At 43.1% G+C, this 27,523-nt stretch overlaps 1 protein-coding gene across 3 annotated transcripts; it reads right to left on the bottom strand.

The window, feature by feature from the left end:
- Positions 1 to 1,784: 1,784 nt before the first annotated feature.
- On the bottom strand, positions 1,785 to 27,523 carry ddi2 (DNA-damage inducible protein 2). 3 transcript variants are annotated; one of them, XM_080214979.1, is made up of 10 exons: positions 27,239 to 27,523; positions 22,543 to 22,681; positions 20,186 to 20,449; positions 18,238 to 18,364; positions 14,752 to 14,879; positions 14,049 to 14,177; positions 12,748 to 12,851; positions 10,538 to 10,727; positions 9,452 to 9,512; positions 5,985 to 6,095 (listed from the first exon to the last, which is right to left on the bottom strand). In XM_080214979.1, exons 1-9 carry the CDS (start codon positions 27,374 to 27,376, stop codon positions 9,496 to 9,498), a joined length of 1,236 nt encoding a protein of 411 aa, XP_080071105.1. In that variant the 5' UTR covers positions 27,377 to 27,523; the 3' UTR covers positions 5,985 to 6,095; positions 9,452 to 9,495. The 3 variants fall into 3 exon arrangements, with proteins under 3 accessions (XP_080071104.1, XP_080071103.1, XP_080071105.1); XM_080214978.1 differs by lacking the exons at positions 5,985 to 6,095; positions 9,452 to 9,512 and adding an exon at positions 1,785 to 2,432; XM_080214977.1 differs by lacking the exon at positions 9,452 to 9,512 and having other exon boundaries at positions 2,467 to 6,095.

Genomic DNA, 27,523 nt, shown 5'->3' with positions numbered 1-27,523 from the left:
GTATAATGTGGGAAATAGAGAGGTTGTCTATTTTGGCAGGGAGGATAGAAAATCAGAGTATTATTTAAATGGACAGACTACAGACAATATGGTATAGAAGGATCTGGGTGGTCTCATAAATAAATCACAAGAAGTTAGCATGCAGGAACAGCAAATAATTAGAAAAGCAAACAGAATGTTGACTTTACTGCAAGGGTTGGAGTATAAAAATAGGAAAATCTTGCTACAACAGGACAGGACATTGGTGAAACCACACCTGGAATACTGTGCAATTTTGGTCTCCTTATTTGAGGAGCAACTTACATGGGATGAAGGGATTGTCTTAGGAGGAAATGCTGAACAGGTTGGGCTGACACACATTGGAATTTAGGAAGAATGAGAGGTGATCTTATTGAGACACGACATGTTAAGGGTATTGTATTTTACTTTTAATACAAATGAGAGAGTTGGGAGCAATCAAACTATAACAATGGTTTCTCAGGCATTAGAGATGGTTCTGCACAATTTATTTTCTATGAAGGTATATTTGTGACTTCCATTCCTTATCCTTATGCAACGAACTTGTACTTCAAGCAGATTCCCCTGTAACCATTGCCTCTCTTGTGGAGGCTCAGCTATCTTACGTTCTCCTTATAGCTCTTCAGCACATCCCCCAAACACTTTCTCTGCTGACATGTCAACAGCATAATCTGCATCAGAAAGGGCATGTGATCCTCATTCACAATAAACCTGCCTCGCCAAATTGAATATGGGGGAAGCAAATGAAGAAATAAATCTCTTGGAAGGTGCCATCTCTTGCTGGGGTGCAGCTTCAAGGGGATAGAGCGATGCTGTCTGGTACCACACTCAAGTGCCCATTCTTCATGTGACGACCTGGAAAAGTGAATTTTAACAGGTTGCTGGACATGTTCGAGATAAACGTGACCCTGTTTTGATGTCCATCGAGACAAATTTTCCAACAAGGGTCAGTGGACAATGATAAGGAGCAGCAACCCAATCTAAGTTTCTTTGCCTGACTTTCAGGATCTTTGAAGCTGGTTGCAGTACCCAAATTGGTGCCCCCATTGAGATCAGCAAACTCACCAGAAACTGGTGACCGAATGTGGAGCACATTTGTATGTATGGTTTGGTCACTACTAGGCTATCATGGCCACCTGGCAAAATCTATGTCAGGAAACTTTGCATAAGAAGAGCTTCACTGATGTAAGTCACCTAGTCAGGAAGCTCTGTCTATGCTATGTAAAGAATCCAACAGAAGAAACAGAATAGAGACTTTGAGAGGACATTCTGATGTTTGGAGATGAGGGACGCGTGTGCGCATTGACCAAGGAAGCGGTCTGTGGTAAGGCTGATCAGCAGAATTTAATACAAGGTTGCTATCTGTTGGGTTTCCACCCACTCAGAACCTTTTTGACAGGCTGGAGAGACGTATAAGATGATGAATGGGATGGATAGGATAGAGGTGGAGAGACTCTTCCCACTCAGAAAGGATAGTAGGACTAGGGGGCACAGCCTCAAGATAAAGGGGCGGTTTAGAACGGAGTTGAGGAGGAACTTCTTCACTCAAAGGGTGGTGAATCTCTGGAATTCTCTGCCCGTTGAAGTGGTGGAGGCTACCTCGCTAAATATTTTTAAGACGCAGGTTGATGGGTTTTTGATAAGAGGGGATTAAGGGTTATGGGGAGAGGGCGGGAATGTGGAACTGAGCCACGACAGATCAGCCATGATCTTATTGAAGGGCGGGGCAGGCTCAAAGGGCTAGATGGCCTACTCCTGCTCCTATTTCTTATGTTCTTATGTAAATCAATGACAGCAGCTAGGTTTGACAAATCTTTTCTTATTACAATAGTGTAGCTCAATTCACAAGGTGCCAAGACCTTCAGAGAGAATGTCTGCATTTGGAGTTATAATACTTTGGCTTCAGCTCATTAGAAATATTTGTTTAATGTATCTGCAATTCAAATACTGTAAAGGGAAAATTTCCAGACCTGTGTCAGAACCAAGTATTTTAGAGGCATAGGGGAGTAAGAGGTAACAATGGGAGATGAGGAGTTCCATGGTGGCCCAAGAGGGTTCCTGATCATGGGAGAAGGCTTGGATGATGGGGGGGGACGTTTCCCTGATCCCGCTCAAGTTTGACTGTGTTTGGGAATGCAGACAGATCGTGTGGGGATAGGGGAGAGGATGGGTGAGGTTTACTGGGTTAGCTTGCTGGGTCTAGAAGAAGCGTGCCTGTTCCTCCTGACCCACAAGCTGTGTTGTAAAGGCATTTACATTATGGGTACAACTCCATTTGCCTCCTTTAAGCTGCCATGTTTCCTGAGGCTCAGCACTGAATTGAGGTCACATCAGATCAGCAAATATCTTGTTGAATGGCGGAGCAGCCTCGAGAAGACCTTTTCCTGTTTCTAATTCATACGATACCTGGCCATCTGTGGGTAAAAATAGAATGCCTGTTAAAATGAAAGCAGGCAGCCTCATTATAATAGTTAAATGTATAGCAGCACAGTGGTTAGCACTGCTGCCTCACTGCACCAGAGACCCGAGTTCAATTCCAGCCTTGGGTGACTGTCTGTTTGGACTTTGCATGCTCTCCCTGTGTCTGAATGGGCTTCCTCTGGATGCTCTGGTTTCCTCCCACAGTCCAAAGATGTGTGGAATAGGTTGATTGGCCATGTCAAATTGCCCCTTAGTGTCAGGGGGATAAGTAGGGTAAATATGTGGGGCTATGGGGATAGGCCCTGAGTGGGATTGTTTCAGTGCAAGCTCAAATGGGCTGAATGACCTCCATCTGCACTGTAGGGATTCTATAACTCTTCTCCTATAATTCTTCTTCTAAATGAATAAACCCTTTCCATGAGTGAGTTGGTTGCCCGCTCCTCATCTCACCTCTGTTAAAACTGGAATTTGGCAGATGCAGTTGCTGTTAGAGTTTGTACATTTTAATTTCTGACATGAGGCCAACCCCCCCAATATTTGAAATTAAGATTCAGCCCTGAGTCCAGCTCACAGCCTTAATCACTTCAGGTTTCCAGGTCAATATTGAATAAAAGTTTTTCTTCCTGCATTGTTCCCATCTGCCATCCTCCACACCCTTAACCTACTGCTTCACCATTGCATCTTTGACTGAAATCAGTAGGCAAGAAATAGAAACAGTTCAAATTTCTAGCCTTTTTCATACCGATCACTTTTTAAGCACTAGCATGAGGTGACACAACACCAATATTTTGTTTGGCAATAACTTTTTTTTTAATTATTATTTGGTTTAAAAAAAAGAGAAAAAACAAAGACCAGAGGTTGCACTAAGCAGCCATTGAAGATTACAGCAACATCACTATTGTCAATTAAGAAAAAAAATAGCACAAACACCTTCATAAAACAATTTTTACCAACTGTGAATACTGAATGTGCCTCAAACGTGACAAATGTCCAGCTGAGGTGGTGTTGCTGTGTTGGATTTGACAAAGGCTATAAAAGAGTAAAAGAATTCTAAAAACTTGTATACCCAGAAGGTGAGATACATGAACTTTATGGAGGTGTCATGACAGAGACTTGCCACTTCTCCCTATGGTTAAGCCAAACACTAAATCAACCCACCCAAATCCACAGGCAACTACTGACCTTGCACAAATTTTAAATTTAACATGATTCCACCATGAATACTGCACGTACACATAGGTCATCTTCCAAGGATTCAAACCTGCTACTTTTGTCCTACCTTCTCCTTGCTACGGCAAACTAGCTTTGAGAATATTTCAGTTAAAAATCATAGGCAGTTTAAACAGCATTAGGACCGGTACTTAAATAGACCTGGGTTGGTTGGCTTTATGGGCTACAAGTGAATATTGCGGAGTGAAGTAGTAACTCCAGAATGGCACTGAAATGAAATATTAATGTTGCTGAAACTTATGTTCTTATGTTCTTGACCACAATAACCAATTTGCCAGTGACAGGGGATATCAGCAATTAAAACAGGTTTTTCCCAACAGCATCCAAAAATAATGATTCAGACTGAAACTGGCTTCCTTTCGACCGACATTTGTCAGTCCAAATGTCAAAACAGTGCCAACTTATTACTGTCCTGCAGGCCCTTGTTGGACAGCATCAGATAGGAACGACAATTTTCCGTGCAAGGAGAACCAGAAGAGCCAGGTCAGTATTGCCGTGGAAACGTTCAAGTGCTTCAACTGCTTCTTGCTGCGTAAATCCTGACCTTCTTATTCGTTCAATATTTGCAGCTGGGAAGACCTGGGTTGATGAAGCCGGGGAACACAGTTCTAGAGGATTGGCCAAAGAATGTCTATCAGGCTGATTCACATTTGCTTCCATGGTCCCTTCCCATGTCATCGGGGCAGCTGAAGCCTCTGAGACCTCTAAAGGACATGATAAATTATCTGTCGTCGCTGGCGAATATGTCTCGCTACTTTGTGACGTCTGGCTGGTTTTAGCTGCTGCAGCATCAGGCGTTTGTACCATCTTCTTTACCGATAACTGTTGGACCTGCAATGATTCCTCAGGGGGAGAAACTTCCATTTCCTTTGTTAGATCCTCGGATATAGTAATAAAAGCTGCCACCTTATCCTTTGCTTCTTGTACAAGCATCTCCACAGATTCAACTTGTGTCACGTCCGAGTTAAGTCCTTCTGGAAATACATTAGAGCTTTCTGCACTGCTATCACTTTGAGAGGAAATTTCGGAATTAGCTGAGGGCAAAGGTTCTCCTTCCATTTCCACAGCAACAGCTTCCAGTTCTGTGCTGACACACATTCTGCTCACGGCATCATTATCCAAACTTTCCTCAGATACTTCCATTGGTTGAACACATTCCTCCTGATCTGTGGCGCCTGACTGACAGTTGTCCGCCGAACTGGCTGATGTCTTCAAGGAAGCTTTCTGACACGAGGTGACTAACTCGCGATGCAGTTCAAATAAAGTAGCTACAGGGGAGAAGTGTGAATCAGAGTCTGCTGTCTGATCCGGCTGATAGGAAGACTGTTTCATCTCAGTAAACAAATATCCCTCTTCGTGCATCTTATTAGCGTAGCCGCTTGTAAACTCAACAGGTATATCCACCTGAGCAATAGAGGTGTTTGAACCTGCATGTCCATCCTCAAAGTCCTGATCCGAGATATGGACGTTCTCCTTTTGACAACTGCTTTCTGTGTTTTTTGATGCTGAATGTCTAATTTCCTCTACCTGCTGTTCAGTACAGTTTGCAATTTCAGCACCACAGAATTCAACATTCCCAGCTGAAGGTCTTTCATCGGTCTCAGTTTTCTTTTGACAGCAACACAGATCTTTTTCAGCTGTTTCAAGGTCCATGTCTGATGGCGCAGTGACTTGCTGCATGCGGCTGCATGGATCATTAATCTGCTCCCCAGTTTCAATGGGCTGCTGCACTTCATCCATGTTAGAAGCATCAACGAGAGCCAGTTCAAGTGAGGGTGGTTGGATTAATCTGTCGGCTACACCCTGTTCAGACACTGGATCATAATTTGGCCGTACAGCTGAAGAAACATCTCCGCCTCTTCTTATTGGTGATTCCTCCAAATCTTCTTTGTTTAAGCTTTCCAGCTGGGTTTTGGTTATAAAATCTGGAAGAGTGCAGTCTCCCTGTGTGATGCCATCCTCTTCCATGCCAACCTCATGTGGACTCGTGTCTGGCAGGACACATTTGGGCAGAGTCTCGTCATCAGTATTGGAAGTTGGATGTTTCAAGAGGTTTTGCGAGCTGTGATTAATGCTTTCACACTGCAATATGTGCTTTTTCCTTAATGATGCCTGAGAAGGAGCAGACAGATTGTCAGGAGATAAAGGAGTCAATGTATTGTCCACAGATCCTGATGGTGCCTGTTTTTCTACCTGTGTTTCCATGCACTCAGGAGTCATCTGAAGGCTTTTTACACCTGTAAGTTCAAATTTGTTCTGGCTTTGTGAAGGAAGGCTAGCAGGGACGGAAAGCGAACGGTCCAACTGACTTTGAGTTTGGGGGGCTTGAGACAGGTCACTTCTTGTACTGGGAAGTGGGAGATGAAGATGATGAGGTGCTGGTAATGAAGGGCTTTCCAATGAGGTAGTTTTGCCATTTTCTTTCCCTAAAACAGAAAAAGAAAATTGAGTCCTAGATTACAGCTATGTATGCGCCTTATTCCAAAACATCTTACACCAAAATGACCTAACAGTTTCAGTGCTATATCTTTGTTCTATCCTTTCTATTCTTTACCAAACCAGCACCATGTATACAATGTTAAAGGCCACCTTTATAGACAGCATAATTTATTTGGTTAAACCTCAGTACAGACATTTCACTAAATAACAGAAGTTCAGTTATAGTGCTTGGTGAGCTCACTGAACTGGCAAGAACTACGGGCTTAGTTTATTTTTCTGCAAGGGCTGTGATCGGAGGCAGACCAGGTGTTACAAACAGAACCAGTATGCTGGTTTCCCTGGCTCCATCATGTCTGTGTGCCCTGTTGGGCATTTGTTCCAGAGTGAGAAATGGTGGTGCTGCTGCTAACTGCCAGAGCAGTGGGCAGCTGATCCACTTCATTAATACCACTTATGATAAGTCAGCTGGGATTTCCCGGTAAGTCTCCAGGTTCCTGTAGATGCCAGTTTAGCCATCTCAAGATAGCTTGTCGGGCAGCAGACAGGACAGCCAGCACTGCAGGCAGGATGGGAGGCACTCCTTGCCTGCCTGGGTGCAGCAGCCCCCAGTGCTGCCCCTCCACAGTGCTGACCTGACCTGGTTGCAAAAGTCAATTTTTAATATTGAAATGTTGGAGACAGGATCTTCCATTTTGATGTGTCTCTCCCTCAATTATCTATCATTGCAACCTGCTGCTGCTTCCAAGCTGGAAGGTCCCTTATTGGCCTTCCAGCTTCCAGAGCCCATCCATTGTCCATAATTGAGTGGCAATTGCTCCAAGGAACATCACAATAAGTGTAGTACAGGTGGATTGGCCATGCTAAATTGTCCCTTAACGTCAGGGGACTAGCTAGGCTAAATGCATAGGGTTTTGGAGATAGGGCCTGGGTGGGATTGTGGCCGGTGCAGGCTCAATGGGACGAATGGCCTGCTTCTACAACTGTAGGGATTCTATGAAATGGCTGTTTCCCCAAGAGTGTGGGCCTCTGGTCCACATTTGGCCTGATAGCAGGGTTCAGAAACTCACAGGAAAAATCCTGCCCATCATAACAGGAAAGTTCAAGTGCACAGTGCCTAATTGAATCATAGATATTTGTAGTTGGTGAACAACACTGCTCCAACTTATCCTAAGCCATCACTCTCTGAAGGTCGACTGTTATACGATGACTGCAAGCAGCATTGGATCGTAATTGAGAATTTGTATGACTAAATTATGGAATATTTATTATAGGATGCACATTAGTGTAGGATGTAAACAATTTGTTAGTAGGGTATCACACAGCAATCACTCCTTTGTAACTCTGCAAACAACATAAAGTATCCTGAAATGTGACAGGTGATTTTTGTAATTTCTTGACTAGCAACAGAGCCAAAAACCAGGTATTTATTCAGATGTTTTCACAATGTGTTAACTTAACACTTCTGTGCTAACTTTATCTAGGAACTGGTGAGCCGGGATTGCCCTCCTTAGAACAGAGAACGTAAGGGGGGAGATGTAATAGAGGTATACAAAATTAGGAAGTGCTTTGATGGAGCAATAGAGGAGACATAGTGATAACATCATTGGGACTAATAATCCAGAGGTCCAGGCTAATGTTCTGGTGACAAGGACTCATGACTGGAAACACTGCAGCTGGTGGAATTTAAATTCAATTAATGAAACTGGAATTAAAAGTTGTCACAAAAATGCATTTGGTTCATTCATGTTCTTTGGGGAAGGAAATGTGCCATCCTTACCAATTCTGCTCTACATGTGACTTCAAGCCCACAGTGACTCCAAACTGCCCTCTGAAATGTTGAGGCAGGCCACTCTGTTCAAGGGCAATTATAAGGATGGACAACAAATGCTGGGCTTGCCAGAGACATCCAATTCCCAAGAAAGCATTTACACTTGCAAAAGGCTCTGTGGCCAAAGGACACAGATTTGAGATAACTAGCAAAAGAACCAGAAGTGAGATGAGGAGCATTTATCTTACGATCAAGAATGAAGTCCCTTAAAAGGAGAATCAATGGTAATTTCCAAATAAGGAACTGGATATATACTTAGAAAGGAAAACACTGCAGGACAATGGGCAAAATGCAGGGGAATGGGACAATTGGATTGTTCTTTCAAAGAGAAGCTGTTGTGCAGAATGGGGTGAATGCCTTCCTTCTGTGTTACATGATTCTTTGAAGACTGCAGAGTGAGCAGCCTTATGGAGTGCCTAGTTAGTTTGTGAATAGGGAATGCTTCAATTGAGTTAGAAAGGCTAAAAAAACTGAAACATTCACTGGGATTCACCAGTTCAAACAGAAATGTTATACAAGTGAACAGACAGGAAGCCAAGAATTGTGCAGGCATTGACTTAGTGGTGTGGTTCCATTAAGCCACAGCTGATCGTGAGCCAGGTCCTCAGTGCAGTGCAGTGAAGAAATCTAAATCCCTGGATCACAGAGAAGGGCGACATGAAATCTGACTAGCTATAGATCAACCTCAAAAAAGACAACTCAGAGAGAATCTTATATTAACAAGAAAGATAGATAATGGGGGAAAAATACAAACTTAGGGCAGTAAACCAGCAGAGTAGGAGAAGGGACAAGGTCACAAATGTGAAAGACAAAGTATGGGCCACTGTCGGGACGATTTTTTAAACAAAGGTAATTGACATGTTGCCAAAATTACAAATGTTGCCATAGATTGTCGGATTTTTAAAGTATTAATAACAGTTATGTCATTATTTTATCACAAGAACGTGTCATTATTTTATCAGCAAATTCTGGGCCAGTTGGATATTTGCTTTGACAGTCTGTCACTGAATGACACTGATGGGTGCAGGTCCAAGGAGTATTATATCTATATCATTGTGTGTTAATTCCCTAACAATAACTTGAACATCACAGCTCTGTCCCTGAGACATGTACTTTATAGTGAAACATGTCATGGTAACAGGAACTGAAGTCATTTCTAGATGTTATTACGTTACTCCTGACTTGATATGCGAATTGGAGGATAAAAATGTCAGGGAAGGATGTCCCACTTCTACGTCAGATTATAAAATCCTACTGCATTGCTGTAAAGATGACTGGGAGCTCTATACTTTACTGGGTGATTGAGATACAGGGACAGTTCACCTCAACATTGTGTTTTCCAATCGAAAGCAATGAAGTGTGGAATTCTGTAAATGACTCTACTGACCAGCACAAAAGGTGTTGTTCACTTTCAGTACATGAACAGAAAAATAAGAAGCTACGCTGTGAAGCGAGCCACATAGCTCAACTTGTTGAACCACAATAAGCCATTTAAAAGTAAAGAACATTAAATACCTGGGCTATGATCATCTTCAGGGGCAGCAAAAGTGCAACATGCATCAGTGATGCTGGCGTCCTGTTAGGATAAAAAAAAACCCAAAACAAACCAAACAGCAAACTTGATTAGCCAACGTACGCATGCAGCATGCATATACTTTTACAAATCACTGTGGATATCAAACAGATCAACATTCCACACAAACATATCACAGCGTAAGTTTGAGCGATATTATTAGACAATATTCATTCCATTAACACCCTCAGCTTCTGGAGCTGACGTGGGAGGCTGGACTGACCAGAAAAAAAAACACTGGAGTGGAGATATCAATGTCGTGTTAATTATAAATACACACATGATGTTATAGACACACTGAAACATAACAAAATGGAGTAGGGAAGAGTACAGGCCGACACATTCCCTCAGGAAATAGTGTGAACCTATGTGGTTTTAAATGTGAATGGGTCAAGGCTCTGTCCGACCTTCTGTTCTGTGTGGCTCAGTGCTAAGTCCACACTCCAGTACATGCTGATTAAGTTAATTTAGTCTGTGGCAGTAGTAGGGTTACTTAAATTGGCCTCCAAGGGGAAATCAGCCAAGATTCCTGCTCCTGACTACTATGCAGTAATTCCAACCTTGTCATGCATGTAGGCCTTGGACTGGAGCAGGATTGGACTCAGCTCTGCACTACTTAATGGTCAAAGGCCTGCAAATGTTCACTGTTCAATTCCAAGCTAAAGTTTGCCACTTTGAGATAGTGGACGCTGCCAGTACCCATGGGATTACACCTAAGCCAAAGCCAGCCACTTTCATAAAGCCAAAGGAATAACAATGGCACAAAAAAAAAATGAGTAAGCTGTGCAAAAAACAGAAAATTGGTTTCTACTTACCTTCCCATGAACAATCATGAGACCAGGACATCACCCGGGATCTATCAAGTGAAACCTTTACTGTAGACTAATTTGGGTGGCTGGGTTGGGGGACATCCTGCTTTAAACAATCCTGCAGTCCACTTGGGCACCAAATTTTAAATTACTGCATTTTGCAACTAAATCTATATTTACACAATTCTGGGAATAGGAAAAGACTTGTTGCAAATTTACCAGATTCCTCTGCCGATCTGTGTAGTGCCTCGGCCAGTTCTGCGTCTGCCAGCTCCTCAGGGCGAAGATCATCTCGTGGAACACCATATGCCAACCTGGCACACTCTGGCAGCTCTGCTTCAGATAAAAAGCGAGTCTCTGTGCCTGTGGTGCCGATAACTAACACGTTGCGTTTCAGGTCAATTGAACACTGCAAGCAGACAGGATTAAAGAGCAACTGCATTCATAACACTGGAAATTTTTTTTTTTAAAAATCAACAAACAAACAGCTAAATCTCTAGAACTGGTTTAAATTTTCATAAATGAGACAAAGTATTTTATTTATAAGTTTATTTATTTATTAGTCACAAGTAAGGCTTACATTAACACTGCAGTGAAGTTACTGTGAAATTCTCCTAGGCGTCTGTACAGGTCAACGCACCTAACCAGCATGTCTTTCAGACTGTGGGAGAAAATCGGAGTACCCAGAGGAAACACACGCAGACACGGGGAGAACGTGCAAACTCCACACAAACGCTTACCCAAGCTGGGAATCGAACCACTGTGCCACCATGCAATATGCAGAGCTTTTCATCAGTTTTAGGTCACTATCTCTTTGTGTCTACACTGGGGTGGCACGGTGGCAGAGTGGTTAGCATTGCTGCCTCACAGCGCCGGGGATCCGGGTTCAATTCCTGGCTTGGGTCACTGTCTGTGTGGAGTTTGCACGTTTTTCCCATGTCTGCGTGAGTTTCCTCCAGGTGCTCCAGTTTCCTCCCGTAGTCTGAAAGATGTGCTGGCTTAGGTACACTGACTCAAACAGGCACTGGACTGCGGCGACTAGGGGAATTCCACAGTAACTTCATTCATTTTAATGTAAGCCTTACTTGTGACTAATAAATAAACTTTACGTTGGTTGAGATAACAGTTTGCGGGGTTTTCTTGATTCAATTTCTCTCCTTTCCTAAAAACACCGACTTTTGCTAGGCCATGAATTTAACAAATGTGTGGCACCCCTTCATACCTTCATACTAACTTGGATATTAGAGCCCTGATTTTAACTTGTGGCAGCAGTAATGCAGGGATGTGCCAAGGCAGGTGGTAAACCAGCTTAATCTCAGCTGAGGGGCTTGGCCTCATCTACATAGAGCCAAGACAGGCTTCTGCCTAAAACTGGCTGGAAGTGGCAGATATTCAGTAGGTGAGAACACCAGTTCAAGCAGCACCAGACTACCATCAAGAACCAAATGACAGGAAGGGGATTCCAGACAGCCTTAACCATAGAACTCCTATAGTACCAAATAAGTCTGCATCAACTCTCCGAAAGCACATCCCACAAGGTCCACCCTCAATCCCAGGGATGTACTATGACTAATCCCCTAACCTATATAGCTTCAGATACTAAGGGGCAATTTACCATGGCTAATACCCCTAACCTGCACATCATAGACGGTGGGCAGAAACTGGAGCACCCGGAGGAAACCCGTACAGACGTGGGGAGAATGTGCAAACTCTACACAGTCATCAGAAGCCGGAATTGAACCGGGGTTCCTGGTGCTGTAAAGCAGCACTGCTGATCACTATTCCAATGTGCTGCCCCTCAGGATTGAGGTTGGAATGTCTGAAAGAAAGTTTGGGGCTGGAAAAACCTAAACTTTCCTTGTGGGACCCAGAGGAGTAATCAGACTGGCCTCAATTTCTTCTTCCCGCTAATTTAACCAAGTGATAAATCCACAACAGCTAATTTGCGCAGGACTTTGTCTAAAATAACAGGCGCCAATGACGTTATCGGAGCCCGAGCTGCATACATAAAGAAGACACCCACCACTTTCCAGGTGTGTTATTTCTATCTGCTCAGAACAGCAAGTTAAAATCAGAGCTGAGGGAGGAGATTGGATCTGGAGTAGCTAAGTCCAATGGCAATTTTAACTGCCTGCCCAGTTGGAAAACACAAAGCAGGAACTTGTTGTTGCCAGTTATATCTGGGACCAGTGAATCCTAAAGAAAATTTGTTGATGAAGAGCCTTGGAGTGTGTCATGGCGTTACAGTAGAAGTAGCAGTTGCACAAATGGGTGAATGGCCTTGTATTATCAGAATCAATGGCTTAGTATGAATGGCCTTGCATGATCTGAATCAATGTTCATGGGATATCAGCTCCAAACTTTCAACTGTACTATCCTCGTCCTAATGAGTTTGGCTCTGCTACTTAGAATTGTTGCTCACTTCTCACCTGGTGCCTTTTGAGCATGTCGAGTCCAAGCAACATATCCATTGGCTGGTCTTCCAGCAGAGAGAAAGAGCAGGGAAGGAAGTCACCTTCAATTTGAACCTGAGCTGTAAAGAAAAAAGACAAAATTAAAGCCACCTGAATTAAACAACAATAAATAACTACTGAACACCACTGTGTCTTTTCCCTGTTTCTGTGCACAAATGTTTGACTTTGCCCATGGTTCCCTTCCTGTGACTACTAACAACACAGTCCCTTCCTTTCTGAAGCCATTGATAACACTGCCCTGAAACTAATGGGAGGTGCTCCAGCTCGAGAAACCGAACAAAAAGTAGGAAATGCTGGGGGGGAAAAGTTCAATACATCTGGCAACATCTAAGGAGAGAGAATCATACATTCTATGGCATGGAGACAGGTCCTTTGGCCCAAGCTGGTCCATGCTAACCAAAAAGCCCATCTAAGCTAACCACATTTGCCTGCAGATTTAATCAGAGTTAACATTTTGAGTCCGTATTAAAAAAGTGGCTTCCAACTGGTACACATGTGGAGTCAGGAGTCATCGATAATGCTGGAAGGATGTTTTCCCTGGATAGGAAAGTTAGAACTAAGGCTCACAGTCTCAGAATAAGTTGTCAGCCATTTAGGACTAAGGTGGGGAGAGATTTCTTCACTCAAGGTTTTGTGGATTTTTGGAGTTTGCTAACCAAGGCGGCTATGGATGCCAAGTTGTTGAGTATATTCAAGATGTAGACTGATGGATTTTTACATACTTAGGGAATTGTGGGATATCAATATAGTGTGGGAAAGTTCAGCCAGGTTCATATTGAAAGGTGGAGCAGGCTCAAAAGGATAAAAGGCCTATCCCTTTTCTTTTTCTTATATTCTGATATTTCTGTCTTGGACCAGTACATTATTTTTGGTTATGTTTCTCTATACCATTTCACGTGTTCTTTCCTCCCATTTCCTGGTGCCAGGAATGCGTAGTGGGATGCTGCACTGCTTAAAATGTTACATCAGCTCACTGCAGATCATAAATAGTGAGATACCAAATCAAGTCTTCTCCAATAAACACCTTCAGAACAGTAGGGATAGGGGGACTGGAAAACTCACCACCATATCATAGCTATCACTATTAGCTCTGAAGGGATGGTAATCTATATATGCAGACAACTCTTTGTGATTTCCCTCCAACCGTTTAAAAATTCATACTGCTACATGTATTCTGCTTTACTTCCCAAAACAATAGTAATGGAAGCCCATTGAAATTCTAAAAACGCAGGATCGTACCAGGTTAAACTACTCACCCAAGTGAACTCTGCCGATGATTTTTTGTGTTCCAACACCTTTAGCGATTCCTGCCCACCGCCTATCAACCAAGCGCATGATGTTGCACCTCTCAGCACATGCCTGGCTCATGATTGTCATCTGTGCTCCTATATCAGTGACAGTGTAGACTTATTAACAAATTGGGTGCACAATTTCACAGTTAGATCACAGCCCCACAGTATCAGTCCCGTTTGCTTACCTGCCCAAAGGTAATCCGATCATTCCAATTTAAATATTTACTCCAACACTTGGAAGGATTTTATCATGCAAGCTTACGGTGAAATTATATACAGGACACATGGAAGGAGCAGCCATGAGATTAAGTAATAGCATTAATGATTGCGTACTAATGTGTATACATAGAATGGGTGGACAAAGCAGCAATTGTGTATTTAATGGCTTATATAGAGGATAGCTGCAAGTGGCCATTGTTTGCATACAACAAATACAGCATTTATACATGGAATAAAGGTGATATAACAAAGTGCAGTAAACTTGCAGCCCCCACGTACCTGTTATGTCTTGTATATCTGATATTATTCAACTATATACTTTCTCTGCACTTTTATCCAACCTGCTTCCCAACCTGGCCTGCTCAGAATGCTACCAAGGATTTTACAATTGTTTCAAACTAGCTCAGAATCTAGATATAATTAGTCTCACGAGAACATATAAACTCACCTGAATCCACAAATGCTTTAACTGGCATCCCATTAACCTTGCAATTGATGTAGAGCATTACCACCTGACCAAAACTCTCTGGTGATTCTTCCATTGCAATTGTCATGTTCTCTTCAATGTTCTGCTGCCTGGGAAACAAAACTTTCTGTTAACAGGACAACAAAATGAGGTAGAAGAGCTACTACAGCACTATAATTAGAGGCCAGATCCACACACTCAGCAAGCAAAATTCACCAGCAGAGGTCACTGAGGTATAGGGCTAAAGCTAGCATTGCACTATCATAAGAACATAAGAACATAAGAAATAGGAGCAGGAGTAGGCCATCTAGCCCTTCGAGCCTGCCCCGCCATTCAATAAGATCATGGCTGATCTGTCGTGGCTCAGTTCCACTTTCCCGCCCTCTCCCCATAACCCTTAATCCCCTCTCCTATCAAGAACCCATCAACCAGCTTCTTAAAAATATTTAGCGAGGCAGCCTCCACCACTTCAACGGGCAGAGAATTCCAGAGATTCACCACCCTTTGAGTGAAGAAGTTCCTCCTCAACTCTGTTCTAAACTGCCTCCCCTTTATCTTGAGGCTGTGCCCCCTAGTCCTACTGTCTTTTTTGAGCGGGAAGAGTCTCTCCACCTCTATCCTATCCATCCCATTCATCATCTTATACGTCTCAATGAGATCTCCCCTCATTCTTCTAAACTCTAACGAGTACAAGCCTAGTTTATTCAGCCTCTCCTCATAGCTCAACCCCCTCAACTCCGGTATCAGCCTAGTAAACCTCCTCTGCACTCCCTCCAAGGCCAAAATATCTTTGCGCAGGTGCGGCGCCCAAAACTGCACACAGTACTCCAGCTGCGGCCTCACCAATGCCCTATACAGCCGCAGCAAGACCTCCCTACTTTTATATTCAATCCCCCTCGCTATGAAGGCCAGCATCCCATTCGCCTTCCTGACCACCTGCTGCACCTGCAAGCTGGGTTTTTGCAACTCATGCACAAGGACCCCGAGGTCCCTCTGCACCGTCGCCTGCTGCAGTTTTTCGCCACGTAAGTAATAGTCCTTCCTACCATTCTTCCTACCAAAGTGGACCACCTCACACTTGCCAACATTAAATTCCATTTGCCATTTCCTGGCCCATTCACCCAGCCTATCTAGATCCTTCTGCAGACTCTCCACACCCTCCGCACAATTTGCCTTTCCCCCAATCTTGGTGTCATCAGCAAATTTCGACACCCTACACTCGGTTCCCTCCTCCAGATCATCTATATAAATGGTAAATAGCTGAGGCCCCAGCACCGACCCCTGGGGCACCCCACTAGTCACCAACCGCCAATCCGAATAGCACCCATTGACCCCTACTCTCTGTCTCCTATTTGACAACCAATCCTCTATCCACGCTAACACCCTACCCCCAACTCCATGTCCCCTGACCTTCTGCAATAGCCTCTTGTGAGGTACCTTGTCAAACGCCTTCTGAAAATCCAGAAAGACCACATCCACCGGCTCTCCTCTATCCACTGCCCTAGACACATCCTCATAGAACTCCAGTAAATTTGTCAGACACGACTTCCCTTTAATGAAACCGTGCTGCGTCTGCCCTATCAAGCAATTCCCTTCAAGATGCCTCGCAATTTCCTCCTTAATGACGGATTCTAACATTTTACCTACCACAGACGTTAAACTAACCGGCCTATAATTCCCCGCCTTTTGCCTGGCACCCTTCTTAAACAACGGCGTAACATTAGCTGTTTTCCAATCTTCCGGCACTTCCCCGGAATCCAGCGACGTCTGGAAAATAACCACCAAGGCATCCACTATCACCTCCGCCATTTCTTTCAGAACCCTCGGATGCATTCCATCCGGTCCTGGGGACTTGTCCACAATCAGCCCCTCCAGTCTGTCGAGCACCACCTCTCTAGTAACAGTAATGTCATTAAGACCCTCCAGTCCTACCACCTTTCCATCGCTAACACCCAGCAAATTATTCACGTCCTCCTCCGTGAAGACAGAAACAAAAAAGTTATTCAAGACCTTAGCCGTATCCCCATCCCCTACCACTAGGTCCCCTTTCTCATCCTCTAAAGGACCAACGTTCACCCTAGCCAGCCTCTTCCTTTTTATATATTTATAAAAACTCTTGCTATCCTTTTTTATATTAAGTGCTAGCCCAGCTTCATAGCTTCTCCTACCCTCCTTTATCAACTTCTTTGTCAATCTTTGTTGACATTTAAACCTTTCCCAATCCTCTTCTCGCCCACTGCTCTTAGCTACTCTAAATTCCTCCGCTTTTAATTTAACACTTTCCTTCACCTCCTTCGTTATCCACGGCTTATTACCTCTCCTCCTACGGTCCTTTTTGACCATCGGAATAAATTTCTGCTGAGCACCAAGAAAGATCTCCTTAAAGATCCTCCACTGCTCCTCAACAGACCTACCTTCCAACGCGCTCCCCCAGTCCACATTCGCCAATTCTTCTCTCATCCTCCCATACTCCCCTCTATTCTCTTCACATCTTTTTTGTGTCTACTGTAATTCCTAACATAGAACAGTACAGCACAGTACAGACCCTCCAGCCCTCAATGGTGTGCCGAGCTTTGTCCGAAACCAAGATCAAGCTATTCCACTCCCTATCATTCTGGTGTGCTCCATGTGCCTATCCAATAACCGCTTGCAAGTTCCTAAAGTGTCTGACTCCACTATCACAGCAGGCAGTCCATTCCACACCCCAACCACTCTTGAACAGGAGAGGGATGTGGGAAGTACTCGTGAAAAGCTACAATAAGACCAGAACATGTTCTGTGAAACAGATGGGTTGAATAGGAAAAGAGTGGTTAACCCATCCAAGAACTCCAGTTGCTCAGGTAAAGTGGCCTGTGAAGGACTGATTGCAGACAGGTTGGGAAAATCGAGCAGCGCACGGACAAAACTCTCCACCCATTATTCAAGCGCAGCAGCAAAATTCGCACAAGATATTAGAGACCTAAGTGATTAAAAAATTACTAGTGCCCTAGGACCAGCATAACATTCCCCCAACAATTCTGCAAGCACAAGTGCATTTCAATATGTTTCATGTCAGCGAATGATTCCATGGGCTCTAAACACAACCTCGCCCACGTTCAGGTAGCTATAGTTATTATGTAAACTTAGAGTGCATTGGCAGACTATTCAACTGTAGAATACATCACAGCTGAGTGTAATTTTGTCCTCTGTCAACATTATACAGATTCCAGCAAAGGGGACTTGGAAGCAGGAACAATGCTCAACTTTCCCTACCTAACGTAGGGCACTATATTCGGTGTTCATATTGTGTTCTTGTGTTCAGACAGAAACCACTCAATACAGACAAGCTTAGATGCTCTAAGTGTAAGGAAAACAAGAATAAAGAAAAATAAATCCTTGTGATTACATAGCATCTTATCGCCATCAGAATGTCTCAAAGCAAGTGTTAAGCAGGAAAACTCAAGAGCTCAAGCAACAATGACTCTATACCTGATATCTTCCTCAATTTTGGCCTGTGCCTCCAGGTCAAAAGGGTCAGCATTCAGAAGTCGGATCCTCTCCTGTTCTCGCCGTGCTCGCTCCTGCTGCTGTTCTCGTAGCACCTTTGTAAACTTATCTTATGGAGAGATGGCACAAAGTGGAAAAAAACTGCTTAACCATTGAGACAGAACATAATATACAACAGCCATGAGTGAGCACAGCCAAACAATTGATCACTTAGCTTAACATTAATTAGTAACATGGGAGTCTTTCTTCCTCTGTTAATATTATTACTCATTTTGGTTCTTTTGTTCAAATTTCCCTAAAAGACTCTTGGGGCGCTTGTGAAAATGTCGTCATCTCCACATCTAAAGTCAACAACTCTTTACCAGAGTACAGCTCCATAGGCAGTGGCTGCCCTATGGCTATTCATCCAAGTGGTCATTTGTGTGCTATAATGAAACTAAGTTTGTCATGGCCATTAATGAACAAACGTGAATTTACATAGTGTTTTTCATGTCCTCTGGATATCCCAGGTGATTTAACAGTCATTTAAGTGCTTTTTTGAATTCTTGACGCTGCTGTATTAGAGGGAAAAGGCAACAGATAATCAGTGCACAGGAAGTTCTTACCAACAGCAATGAAACAAATACCACATCATCTGTTTTTATTTTGTTGCTTTAGGGATAGAGTAAGCAGGACAGTGGGAGAACTGCCCACTCTCTGAATGGTGCTGGGGACCTTTTTATTCAGTTCAGAGGTTTAACATCACGGCTGAAAGACATCACCTCCAGCAATGCAGCACACCTTCTGGTTCTGCACTGAGGTCTCAGCCAAGATTATGTGTTCAAATCTTTAGTATGGGGCTTAAAACCAAAATCTTCTAACTCGGAGGTGAAAGAGCTACTAATAACCTAAGGCTGGAACCTGCTAAAACTATGAATTTTCTTCCTTGCTGGTTAACTTCTCCAGCATTTTGGGGAACGTTTATAGCAGAAAATAACCAATCATATCCAGCAAAAAAAACCCCTCTACCTCCAATTTCCCATCGCATTTAACAAAAAAAAGAGGAAGCTCATTCCTCACCCTCTGCACTTCTCACTATATACCCTCAAAAACATAATTCATCATACAATAAAAGCTCACAACCTCATCCCTCACCTGGTCTTCAATACTTCCCTGCCTCACCCATGCTCCCACTTCAATAGGCAGCAAGGTATCCTGCTGAGTTTTTAAATATCCTGCATCTTCCTGTAATCAGGCAAAATTTGTGCTAAACGTGTGCTTTAGCAGCCTCAGGACTACAATAGTGAGTGGCACGGCGGTTAAAACTGCTGCCCCACAGTGCCAGGGACCCAGGTTCAATTCCGGCCTCGGGTCACCGTCTGTGTGAAGTTTGCACATTCACCATGTTTCTGTGTGGGTTTCCTCCCATAGATTAAAGATGTGCAGGTTAGGTTGACTGGTCATGCTAAATTGACCCTTAACATCAATGGGTTAACCGAGTAAATATGTGGGGTTACAGGAATAGGGCCTGGATGGGAATTCTAATCGATGCAGACACGATGGGCCAAATGGTTGCCTTCTGCACTGTAGGGATTCTATGAGCCACACTGTCATACAGAAGCTGTCTAAAACTAATGCACATGACAATCTAATACCTGTACTCAAAACCTTTTCTCTACCTATGTACATTTGTTAGCTCCTTATATTAAACACAATTATTGAATTCAATTTCCCAACATTTTCAGTAATTATCAATACGATTTAATAAGCAAAAGCCCACTGATACTCAACGAGTATCCCTCATCAGCCTGCTGTGGAGGAATTCCATACAGGTGTCCTACAACAAATTGTGAGCAGTGTTTTAACCACCACAAGTCAATTCAATTGTGAAACAGGAACACCTACACAGAGGAGGACAGCAGAAATAACAACACAGAATTTCCATATTTACCAAGATCTCCACTAAGAAGGGCCTCAGCTAACGGAGGATTTCGCTCCTTCAACAGCGAGAGCTCATGAGGGTTGGCCAGAAGCATGTCCCGCAGCAGAGTGGGATTATTTTCCAAACTGTGTGGAGCCGGAACAGGGGGAGGAGACGCAGTAGAGCTACTGGGAGTTGGCTTTGGTGGTTGCTGATGAGCTGCTCCATGCGTAGCCATTCTGTGTCCCATTGATCCAGGCACTGAGATACCACTGAAATCAATCCTGGGAAGTCCTGAAGGAGGATAAGAAACGAAAACAGCAAAATACAGTGACAACGAGTAAAGCCTACATCAGCACCAGTGTCCGTACTACATTGCTGAAAAACAGTGTAAGAGATGTGTAAAAACATACGAGCTATTGTACCTCTGGAATTAATATTAAAAACATGTTTGTAAGCAAGCTTAGCGAAGACATGTACAGCAGAGGCTGTACAGGCATGAACAATGATGGAAAGTTAAATTCCCCTTGACAGGATCTTATTCTTCAGCTGTACTCATCCTTCATTGATTGCACCACACAAGATCTTGACTTTACAAACAGCGGTGAAGAGTATAAACACAAGAAAGCAATGCTAACATTTTATAAATTACTGATTAATTCTCAACTAGAATATTGTGTCCATTCTTGGCACTATACATTAAGAGGGATGTCAAGGTCTTGAAATGGGTGCAGACAGTTTACTAGAATGATACCAGGAACGAGGAACTTCAGTTACACGAAGAGCTTACTGAAGCTGGGAACTATTCTTACTGAAGCAGAGGAGATTAAGGGAAGATTTAAGAGGAGTTTGGTAGATAGGGAAAAAGTGTTTCCATTAACAAAAGAGTCAGAAACCAGGGGATGTGGATTTGGGCAGCACAATAGCACAGTGCTTATCACAGCTGCCTCATAATGCCAGGGACTCAGGTTCGATTCCTGGCTTGGGTCACTGTCTGTGTGAAGTTTGCATGTTCTCCCTGTGTCTGCATGGGTTTCCTCCAGGTGCTCCAGTTTCCTCCCACAGTCCAAAAGATGTGCTGGTTTGGTGCACTGGCCAGGTTAAATTCTCCTTCAGTATACCCAAACAGGTGCGGAGTGTGGCGACTAGGGGATTTTCAAAGTAACTTCATTGCAGTGTTAATGTAAGCCTAATTGAGACTAATAAATAAACTTTAAATTTTTTTTAAAAATAATTGGCAAAAAAGTCAAAGGAGACAAGGAGAATGTATCTGACATAATTTGATGTTGTGATTACCTGAAGATGTGGTGGCAAGAACTCAATTCTAACTTCAAAAGGGAATCTACTGTACACTTGAAAAGTAAATGTTTGTAGGGCTATGGAGCAAAATAGGGGAGTGGGACTAATTGGACTGCACTTTAATGAGCCAAACCAGGCATGACAGGGCAAATGACCTCCTCTGCACTGTAAGATTTTAAGTAATAAAGCCATTATTAACGAGGATATTTTCATATTGGCAATGTAATAGCATGGCTCTGGCGACTCTGCCAAATGGTTCAGGAAGGCAGCCCAATACCTTCTAAAGGGCAACGAGAGATGGGCAATATATGCTGGCCCAGTCAGCAACACCCACAAACCGGAAATACATTTTTAAAAACTCTCCCTTTGTCCTATACAAAAGAATATAAAATATTTCCAATCAAGTTATAATTCTGAACGCTAACAACTCTTGAATTGTCAAAGAACAAACTAGCTCAGATACTGTGTTCAGCATAGTCTCATCTGAAGAATTAAAAAAAGCCCAAATACTTTTGTCTAAATATATACATATAAGACATTCATGCAAATAATCTGACCTCTCCTAAAGGCATTGACTCCCTGCGAAGTACATTTCAAAGTTCAAAGAGATTTGAACACTCTTTCAGTATTCCACCCAGGTGAGTCTGGACAGTGAAGCCCAAAGCTATTGCTCCATATAATGTATCATCTAAGCCCAATCCCATCCTCATCCAAAATCCATATGCTCATCCAGATAGTTTTCAACATGAAAGTGATCTAGAGCAGGAAACATGAGCTGATTTCCTCCTCCCTAATCCAAGATTACTAAATTTAGTAGCAATGCCTTTAATGATAACTCGCCAGTCTTGCAGGGAGACTGCAGGAAAGGAATGACTAATATCCTTATACCCTGCAGTTCCCTGTACCACAACCATTTCAAAAGGATAATCACATGTGTAATTCCCTTTGTTGTCATGACAATGTTGGGGAGGATTCAAAGATGGGGTTTTACAAGAGGGTATGTACAGGACTGGTAGGCAAAATGGGTAATCAAATTATGGAAACTGTTGGAAAAATGATTGGTAAGCTGTTCTTACAGGATCTCTCACCTGATACACCGGGGAGTGGTAGACCAGACTGTACCGGTGGTCTATCCAACTGTCGCAATACCAGAACATCACCATCTTTCAGTCCGTACGCTGTCAGTGTTGAATGATCATCTGTCAATGGCCTCTCTGCAAAGATTATCTGACACAGAAACAGCACTCAGATTTAACTAACATACAGTGATTCTGCCACTGACAGGCACCTCAAGACTCTGCATCCACCATCTTTTCAGGGAGAGAGTTTCAAAGATTCACAACCCTCTGGCTGAAAATATTTCCCCTCATCTGTTTTAAAAGGGCGACCCCTTATTTTTAAACTGGGGCCCCCAAGTTCAAGGTTCACCCACAAGAGAAAATATCCTCTCCACATCCCCTTGTCAAGATCCCTCAGGATTTTCAATCGAGTCACCTCTTACTGTTCTAACGAATGAGGTAACTTTCTAAATTCCATTGGGTATGGTTCCAATGAATGGCGGGGGGTGGGGGGATGGGGGGGTTGTATTCTAAATTGTAAAAAACTTGTAACCAACAACTGTCCAAATAAACAGATATATTTATTAAATTTTACCAGAAACCAATCAAAAAACATTTGCTTCACAATCCCTTACTTTTCACTGTAAACTTTCAGCAGCGGGAATCAAATGCAGCTCGAGTAATTTGCTTCACCCGTCTCACCTTTACATAATTATGTTTCATGGGAAATGGGGATGAATTGGAAAAAATATAAAAAGATGTACAGAAAAGGTATGGGAATGAAATTACAGTACAAAACTCATACCGTGATATAAACTGTAATTTCTAAAGTGCTGGCTGTCCATATTTGATCGATGTATTTTTTTTCAAATATATGACTTTCAGCTTGCTAATTGGTACGGGGCCAACACATTCAGTTACTACTTGTTGCTGATTCATGAATTTGACATTGCAATCAATTAAATGCAAATGGCTTGCATATATTTGAAGTCTTGCATACAGCACCGCACATCAACCCAGTTCCTGCCTCACTTCGGAGATTTGACAAGCAAGATTTGGCTTATTCAGTCACTGTAAATCAGTGACCCTAAAAATACTGTAGCACATTGAATAGTGTAACATCTCTATCAAAAGTGTCCCCTCCAAATCAAAATGAGCAACACAAGAGTTCTCCAAAGATTATTTGATTATAAGGAAAAGAAATGGAAATGAAATTACAGTATATAACTCACACCAAGGTGATATGCTGTAATTTCTAAAGTACTGGCTGCCCAGACTATTTAATTATCAGCAGCAGTTCATTAAATTGCTTATGGTGGGTTGGGCAATACATTGTTCCATGTGGGCAGGAATGTTATTCTATGCATTGCACAAAGGTATCCTTGGGTGATATGGTGGAAATGTCTCCCTTTAAAGTCATAAAATCTTAATTCTTAAGTTGACAATGTCTTGAATTCATTGCATTTAGTTGTTGTTTGAAGGAAGAACAAGTTAAAATGTGGCAAGTTTCAAACTGCATATAAGCACAATTGTTGTGATGATTTTGCAACGAGAAATAACTGTCACACACCTGTGTGGTACTTTACGAAATTACCGGATTTCCTATGGTTCACAGTAAGTTTCAGAACGTTTGTTTTTTTTTGGGTGTATTGAACTGTGTAAAGAGTGTGCTCTTGCCGAACTGGAAATGTAGATCATTTTACTGCGACAAAGTAATTACTAAGCATTCTTGAAATCCATCACATGCTGATTACTCAGCAAATCCTCAGGTCAATTAGGAGTCAGGTGGCTTTCTTTCAGTTTCCTTTTTTAAAGTGTTGCAGATGTGTCTGTGGATGTATCTACAGACAGGAGCAGTTATATCTCAAACTGTGTGTGGGTCTTGTTGCATATATCTGGGTATGTACGTGACACACACAGACATAGCTCAAAATATAGTTGTAGATAGTTCCAGCTATGTATATCTGGTTTGGTGGGTGTATTTTCATGTGTGTGTATGTGTAGGCAGATATAATTACATATAAGTTGGGATTTTCTAGCCACCACAAGATCCCACCCAAGGTCAATGGCATGATCCTGTCCCACCCACTACGATTTCCGTGGAGGGCGGGACAGAAAAATTCCACCCAAAGTGTTTTATATAGCATTGGTCCTTTTTTTTAAGCCATTTCAATTGAAACTCAGTCAGCTTATGGGGCCCCTGTTCTCATTTAGCATTGCAAGTTTAATTTTAAAGTTGTTTTGCACCAGGTCTGATGTGGGGCCCTGTGACATAATCTCCACCACTCTGGAACTGTCTCTGTAGTTGATCTCCAATTTGTGGCCTCTGCCACTCCCACAACACTCCTTCTCACTGCTGACCCTCAAAGTTCATGACTTTGAGGCTCCCACCCTTCTCTCTTAACATTGACTCTCCTATTTGCAGCCTTTGTCTCTCCCTCTGACCGCCTCTCCAGCTTACCTCCCACAGGTTATTGCTCTCCCTGCCTCTCACCTCTAGCGCCCTGGTTCAAGAGAAGGAGGCAATGAGCAGGAAAAGTGGAGGGTGGCTGGTTGCACAAGAGGAAAGGTCTGCGCCAGATAGGCAGGTCAGGGAGCAACAGAAGTTGTGAACCAGAAGGTCAGTAAGTGTAACAAGTCAACAGCAATCAGGAGCATCAGGGAGTTGAATATGGAGATTTGGCAAGCAGCAGCGGCAGTGACCAGGAAAGTAGCAAGTAAAATGTCAACTTACAGGGTATAATTTTTTTTTTCTGATGATAAAGTTCCTACAGTACCTAACTCTAGCTTTTATATTGATTTTAATTGGAAACTCTTATTTGCTGAAAGTTATTTCATTTAAAGTTGCAGTTTTCAGGAATGCAATTACAACTGAGATCATGATGTAAGCTGTTTTGAGGAGGGCTTGTGGTACAATGGGTAGTGAGCCTGCCTTTGAGAAAGAAGCTCTGAGTTTGAACCCCATTTCAGGACCTGACGGCCAAGGAACGTAGACTATCAACCTGTACATCCTTCCAATGTAAGGCAGGAACTCCTGGTCAGCCATGTAACGAAAAGAAAATTATAGTCTCACCATCACTACTTATAAATGTAAAAGTATTTGTTGCCAAGCAACTCAGGGACTCCCTGTGTGATCTATAAGGCCCCCCCATTTTTTTTTTTTAAGTACTCAGGAGTATATGTGTGGATGTGTGCTAAGACAAACATCAACTGTGGCTGGAGGATCATCAACTCGCTGAAAGATGCTTTTTAGTCTGCCCGAAAACTGTTGGTCGTCCAGTGCAAAGAACTGTCCACAACTGAATGTTGCTGGCTTGAATCTTCCTGAGGGAAGCACTAAAGGGTGGGCAGTCACCACAAAGGTGCACAAGTGGAAAGGCCACTGTCTAAGGCTTTTCAGCCATAGTGCACTGAGAAGCTGTAACATTGTTGGACTCCTCGGACTCTATGCTTGTCATTGAATGAATGTGGTTAAGTATTACGTGCATTGCAATTATGCTGAGGTACCTCAAGTTTTTTAATTTGTGGGACATTGGTGTCACTGGCTGGCCAGCATTTATTGCCCATCCCTAGTTGCACCGAGTGGCTCACTTGGCCATTTCAGAGGGCAGTTGAGAGACAATCACATTGCTGTGGCTCTGAAATCATATGTAGGCCAGACCAGATAAGGACAGTAGGTATCCTTCGCTAAAAGAATTAGGGTTTTTATGGCAATCAACAAAGGTTTCATGATCATCAATAGATTCTTAATTCCAGGTAGTTTTTTTTTACTGAATTTAAATTCCATCTGCTATGGCAGGATTCAAACTCGGGTCCCCAAACCATTAGCTGAGTTTCTGGATTAATAGTCTAGCGATAATACCAGTAGGCCATTGCCTCCCCTGTAGGGAGCAGCAATGAATATAACTGCATTTTCCATAATGTCCCGTTTGGAATAAACTTTTTAGACATTTTATGAATAAAGTATATTTTTGAGAAAAGTAACATGCAGAGGACTTTCTATGCCGTTTAACTTAACAAAGGGTTATCTGGACTCAGTCAGCTCTTTTTTCTCCTTACAGACGCTGCCACACCTGCTGAGATTTTCCAGCATAGCTATACATAGTGAAATGCAGATATGGCTCTGGAATTCAGACCAGTGTACAAGCAAAGCTTGTATTCAATTGTAGATACCTGGATTGTTTTAGTTTATAGTTAATTCAACGGGGGTAGACGAAAGAGAGGGAATGAAAATAACCCAATGTTATACAGCCCTGACAAAGGGTCATCCAGACTCAAAACATTGGCTCTATTCTCTCCCTACTGATGCTGTCAGACCTGCTGAATTTCTCCAGTATTTTGTGTTTTTGTTTCGGACTGCAGCATCCACAATATAAGATACAGATCTGTGTATAGGCAACATCGTGGGCCGAAGGGCCTGTTCTGCGCTGTAATGTTCTATGTGTTCTATGTTCATATGTAACCTGGGGTTTATTTGCTGAAAATCAATGGGTATATCCTAGTGTGCAGCTCTAGGTCTCCTGCATATGCTTGCCACCAGGCGTATAAAGGACTGGTCCGAGTGGGGATATCCTAGTTGAGATTCAGATGCGGGTTTCATATCACAGTATATATGGGTGTGGTTGCATATACAGCGATGAGAAGGTCTGACTGTGTATGTTATTGGTGTGTGTACACTCCGTAGCTGGTATACTGAAGCCTGTAACATGTCCCCTCCTGCTCTCACCTGGCTCTCTGCCGCGGGGATATTGCTCTCCATTTCACACAGCGCCCGGAAAGTCTCCAGCTGCATGCCGCCATTCACCTGCAGGGTGAAGGTGATCTCACTCAAGTCGCGCCGCACACAGTAAACGGTGAGCAACATGGCGGCAAAACAGCTGCCCAGAACCCGGCAACAGAGCGACTCCTGGACCCGGGGAGGGGGCAGAGAGTGCCAGACCGGCCCCTGATCGCCGCTAATGCCGAGGCCCAAAAAGGAGAACTCCCAACACGCCAACTCCGCGCTGCACAA

The sequence above is a fragment of the Carcharhinus amblyrhynchos genome, chromosome 30 (genome assembly GCF_965287045.1).
Source record: "Carcharhinus amblyrhynchos chromosome 30, sCarAmb.v2.hapA, whole genome shotgun sequence".
In the NCBI taxonomy this organism is placed as follows: domain Eukaryota; kingdom Metazoa; phylum Chordata; class Chondrichthyes; order Carcharhiniformes; family Carcharhinidae; genus Carcharhinus; species Carcharhinus amblyrhynchos.
Note: the sequence above shows the minus strand (reverse complement) of the source record. Positions and strands in the feature narration are given on the sequence as shown.

Coding starts and splice junctions, on each gene's coding strand:
- ddi2 (XM_080214977.1), bottom strand. CDS start 27,376: ATGTTGCTCACCGTTTACTGTGTGCGGCGCGACTTGAGTGAGATCACC. Junction 18,365..20,185: donor CCTTCTTAGTGGAGATCTTG/GTAAATATGGAA, acceptor TCTCTCCATAAG/ATAAGTTTACAAAGGTGCTA. Junction 14,880..18,237: donor AAAATTGAGGAAGATATCAG/GTATAGAGTCAT, acceptor TTTGTTTCCCAG/GCAGCAGAACATTGAAGAGA.